The sequence below is a fragment of the Chenopodium album genome, chromosome 14, assembly GCF_948465745.1.
Source record: "Chenopodium album chromosome 14, dcCheAlbu1.1, whole genome shotgun sequence".
NCBI classification, from domain to species: Eukaryota; Viridiplantae; Streptophyta; class Magnoliopsida; order Caryophyllales; family Amaranthaceae; genus Chenopodium; species Chenopodium album.
The window spans coordinates 9,023,250-9,026,367 of NC_137847.1; the positions used below are offsets into that span (position 1 = coordinate 9,023,250).

Sequence of the window (3,118 nt, forward strand, 5' to 3'; positions counted from 1 at the left end):
TTATGTTTCTGGATCTGGTGTTTTTTTCAGTCCCTTCTTTCCTACAGCTACCAATACTCACCCAAGCTCCCACCAAGCATCAACCAATTCCAATCATAGTTGCAGCGGTCCGCAAATTGGCTCCTCAATCATATTTTAATTGACAAGAGTGAGTATTTTTGATTTGTTAGTTACTTAATTAGAATCAGTTAAGTTAATACGCAATTCGTATTCCAGTTGTTATTGGATTTTCCCTCCTTAGTGTCAGTTGAAATTCAAATATGAAAGTATGCATTTACGTCGATTGCAAATTTTTTTTTAATCGAATTCCCGATGGTTACCTGCAAAGACTGTGGAAATTGGTTCTTGTTATTGTTTTGGTTATGATATCGAACCTAATTAGTTGATGTTTTGAAATTTGTTATTGATTTAGGGCTGTGGCTAGTATTGTCGGTGAAGCGAGTTGGAGGACTGATGGATTGCCTTGGAGAAGAGGTATGTATGTCGGGAACAAATTTATCAAATTAATAGAGGGTTCATTTATGGAATTAATCGTGGAATTATCTAGCGGATTATTACTGGCATTATGTTGCTAAGAGGGTATTTGTAGATCAGTAATTATGGAATTATGTAGTTAATTAATACTTCCATTGCTTATTGATCGATAGTATCTGACAAATTGATTGTAATGTTGATCTTCTTCGTTGTTATTGATTTGGTCCTGGCTGTTCTAGTCACATATAAATCGTGGTTGTCGTAATCTACAGGTATTGTCTGCTGTGCGAGGTGTGAATAAACTAATTGAATTACATCCAGGGTTATTTAAGGTACAAAAATAGATTAAGTGACGTATTTAATCAACTATTTTAAATATAATTAATGATTGTGTTTGCTAATTGTATGTGATGCGCAACTGCTTAGGATGATAGCTTGAGTGTAGGGGGTGCGGTGAAGGCTAAGGGACATGTTGTGAAGACACAGGCAAATGCTGTCAGTAGGGTATGTCTTTTGTTATTGTGTACATAATGATGCGTATTAACAGAGTCGAGCATGTTTTCTATTAAGTGCTTGTTTAGTGATATAATGTGTAATCTCATTACAGTCACCAAATATCACTTCTCGTATTAAGTCATTTGGTCGGATATGCCAAAAGTTTGATGAGAAAAGGATTCGTTGGGTCACTGAGATGGGTTTTGGGGGTCTCCTTCACTTTGTATCTAAAATGCAATTACCAAGACAGTTAGCATATTGGGTGATGACCCGAATAGATCCCCTGAGTAGAACTATGGTTGCTCCTGATGGACGTGTATTTTCGTTTTATAAGAATCAAGTAAGTTGGATATTAGGAATCCCAAGTGGGAGTAAGGCAGTACCTAATGCAAAATTAATGACCGGGAACTTCGGGCAAAGGTACAAGAACTGTTGCTGAAATATGGGAATTCATGGAAAACTAAATCTAGTAGAGGATGTGGAAGTGTATACACTTCGGTTGGCATACTTGTGACTAGTGAAATGATGGGTCGGTTGGAGGCTGAGTTTGATGACGATGAAGAAGAAGAATTTAAGTCAATATTTCTTATTGTGGCCTTGCACATGGTCTTATGTCCCACTCAATCCCCTCGACTTGGGACGGACTTATTACCAGCTCTAAGTTGCGTGATGAAGTGCGTGGAGTATGACTGGTGTGAATTGGTTTTAAACAAATTAATGGATAGCGTATCAAGCTTTGCACGTCGATTTTACGCTAATGGATATGCCGGTGGTTGCGGTGGTTGTGCGATGTTTGCCGTTGTAAGCAATTTCCTATCTATGTGTTATAGCAGTACACTCCATCCAGCCTACAACTGACTTGTTTGAATTTTCAGATTTTCTATCTAGATCGTCTTGACAGGAATCCTGTTCAATGGGATCAGTTCCCTAGGATAAAAGTTTGGACCATGAAGCAGATTAGAATGGCTTCAAACGACGATCGACGTAACACAGGGGACTTTGGGAAGCTAGGAGTATGTATACTGCTGGTAATTTGGTTAGTTTGATACATTGTGAGTATCTCATTCTGATAGCTAGGAGTATTTAATGTAAATAATGCAGATGGTAGACATTGCCTATGGTGAAAGACATTGCAGGGCGGCAAGGGACACAGAAGCACCCCTTGGGAACATAGATGTGAAGGTGTGTGTTTCAGTTTGATTTTGCAAGTGGATTACAATAATGTTATGTTTCTTGTAATGTAGGTATAATTTTCGTTGGGAAATTTGTTGTAGGATGTAGCAAAAGTGATCATGGCGTCACGGATGAGGGATTCGAATGCCAAACACACTCTAGCAAGGAAGCGGCGACGCTGTAATGTGGAACATTGAATATCAAGAATTAAGGGCAGAACTGTTATTACAAGGATTGTTGGATCATAGACATCAGTTCACGCATCATTTATCCATGTGTTGGAAAATGCGATTGTACATGTTCACATTTTTGTTAAGTTTACATGAGCGTCCTACATAAATCCCTTTAGTGTGGAGCTCGATTCTTGAATTTGTATTTCATGTACCAACATTCAATTTTCATATGTCTATTCTGTGTGTTGAGTTGTGTGACACAAGCAGATTTTGGGCATAAACAGGTACAATTACATGAATATGATAACCAAAAAATAAACAAGTATGCATATCTAAAGTCAGTTCCCTGTGAGGGATAGTAAAGGTTGGAAGTCATCATGCTCTAAACAAGAGTCTGAAGAACGGTGCCTAATGTAGGTGCTGAGGCGGGTGATATGAACACTCATCAGTTCAATGACACAATCCACTCACCATTTCCTGTTCAAAAACTTTCTGAAAACTATGGTGATCACATAAATATTATGCTTGTCTGCAGTTAACTTAAAAAATAAATTCATGTAAATCGTTCAAATTTTTTTTAAAAGTGTTGGGCCCAATATGTCTTCGAATTTGTAATCCAACAAGATATACCTATTTCCGTCCTTGTTAAGCATCAGCGTTATAACCATGGTGGCCCATATACAAGGAGGCCCAAATGTTGTAAATAACTGTACAGTGTAAGTTGAGTTTTGGTTGGACGTGGGCCGACTTGTTGGGCTGACTGGTTGGGCCGTCTACTGGGGTTAGCCCTTTTGCTACCGTTA

General features: G+C 38.4%; 1 protein-coding gene across 2 annotated transcripts; it reads left to right on the top strand.

Moving 5' to 3' along the window:
- LOC145578826 (uncharacterized) lies at window positions 1-2,581 on the top strand. 2 transcript variants are annotated; one of them, XM_081636126.1, is made up of 8 exons: window positions 1-148; window positions 413-474; window positions 747-806; window positions 901-978; window positions 1,082-1,770; window positions 1,845-1,997; window positions 2,071-2,151; window positions 2,244-2,581. In XM_081636126.1, the coding sequence occupies exons 5-8, from the start codon at window positions 1,492-1,494 to the stop codon at window positions 2,337-2,339; spliced, it is 609 nt and encodes a 202-aa protein (XP_081492252.1). In that variant the 5' UTR covers window positions 1-148; window positions 413-474; window positions 747-806; window positions 901-978; window positions 1,082-1,491; the 3' UTR covers window positions 2,340-2,581. The 2 variants fall into 2 exon arrangements, with proteins under 2 accessions (XP_081492252.1, XP_081492253.1); XM_081636127.1 differs by having other exon boundaries at window positions 1,845-1,982.
- The last annotated feature ends 537 nt before the right edge of the window (window positions 2,582-3,118 follow it).

What these genes read in the sequence shown, in the direction of transcription:
- LOC145578826 (XM_081636126.1), top strand. Translation starts at nt 1,492, where the DNA reads ATGATGGGTCGGTTGGAGGCTGAGTTTGATGACGATGAAGAAGAAGAA. An exon ending in GTTGTGCGATGTTTGCCGTT is followed by an intron (nt 1,771 to 1,844) that starts GTAAGCAATTTC and finishes TTGAATTTTCAG; the next exon opens with ATTTTCTATCTAGATCGTCT. An exon ending in TTGGGAACATAGATGTGAAG is followed by an intron (nt 2,152 to 2,243) that starts GTGTGTGTTTCA and finishes AATTTGTTGTAG; the next exon opens with GATGTAGCAAAAGTGATCAT.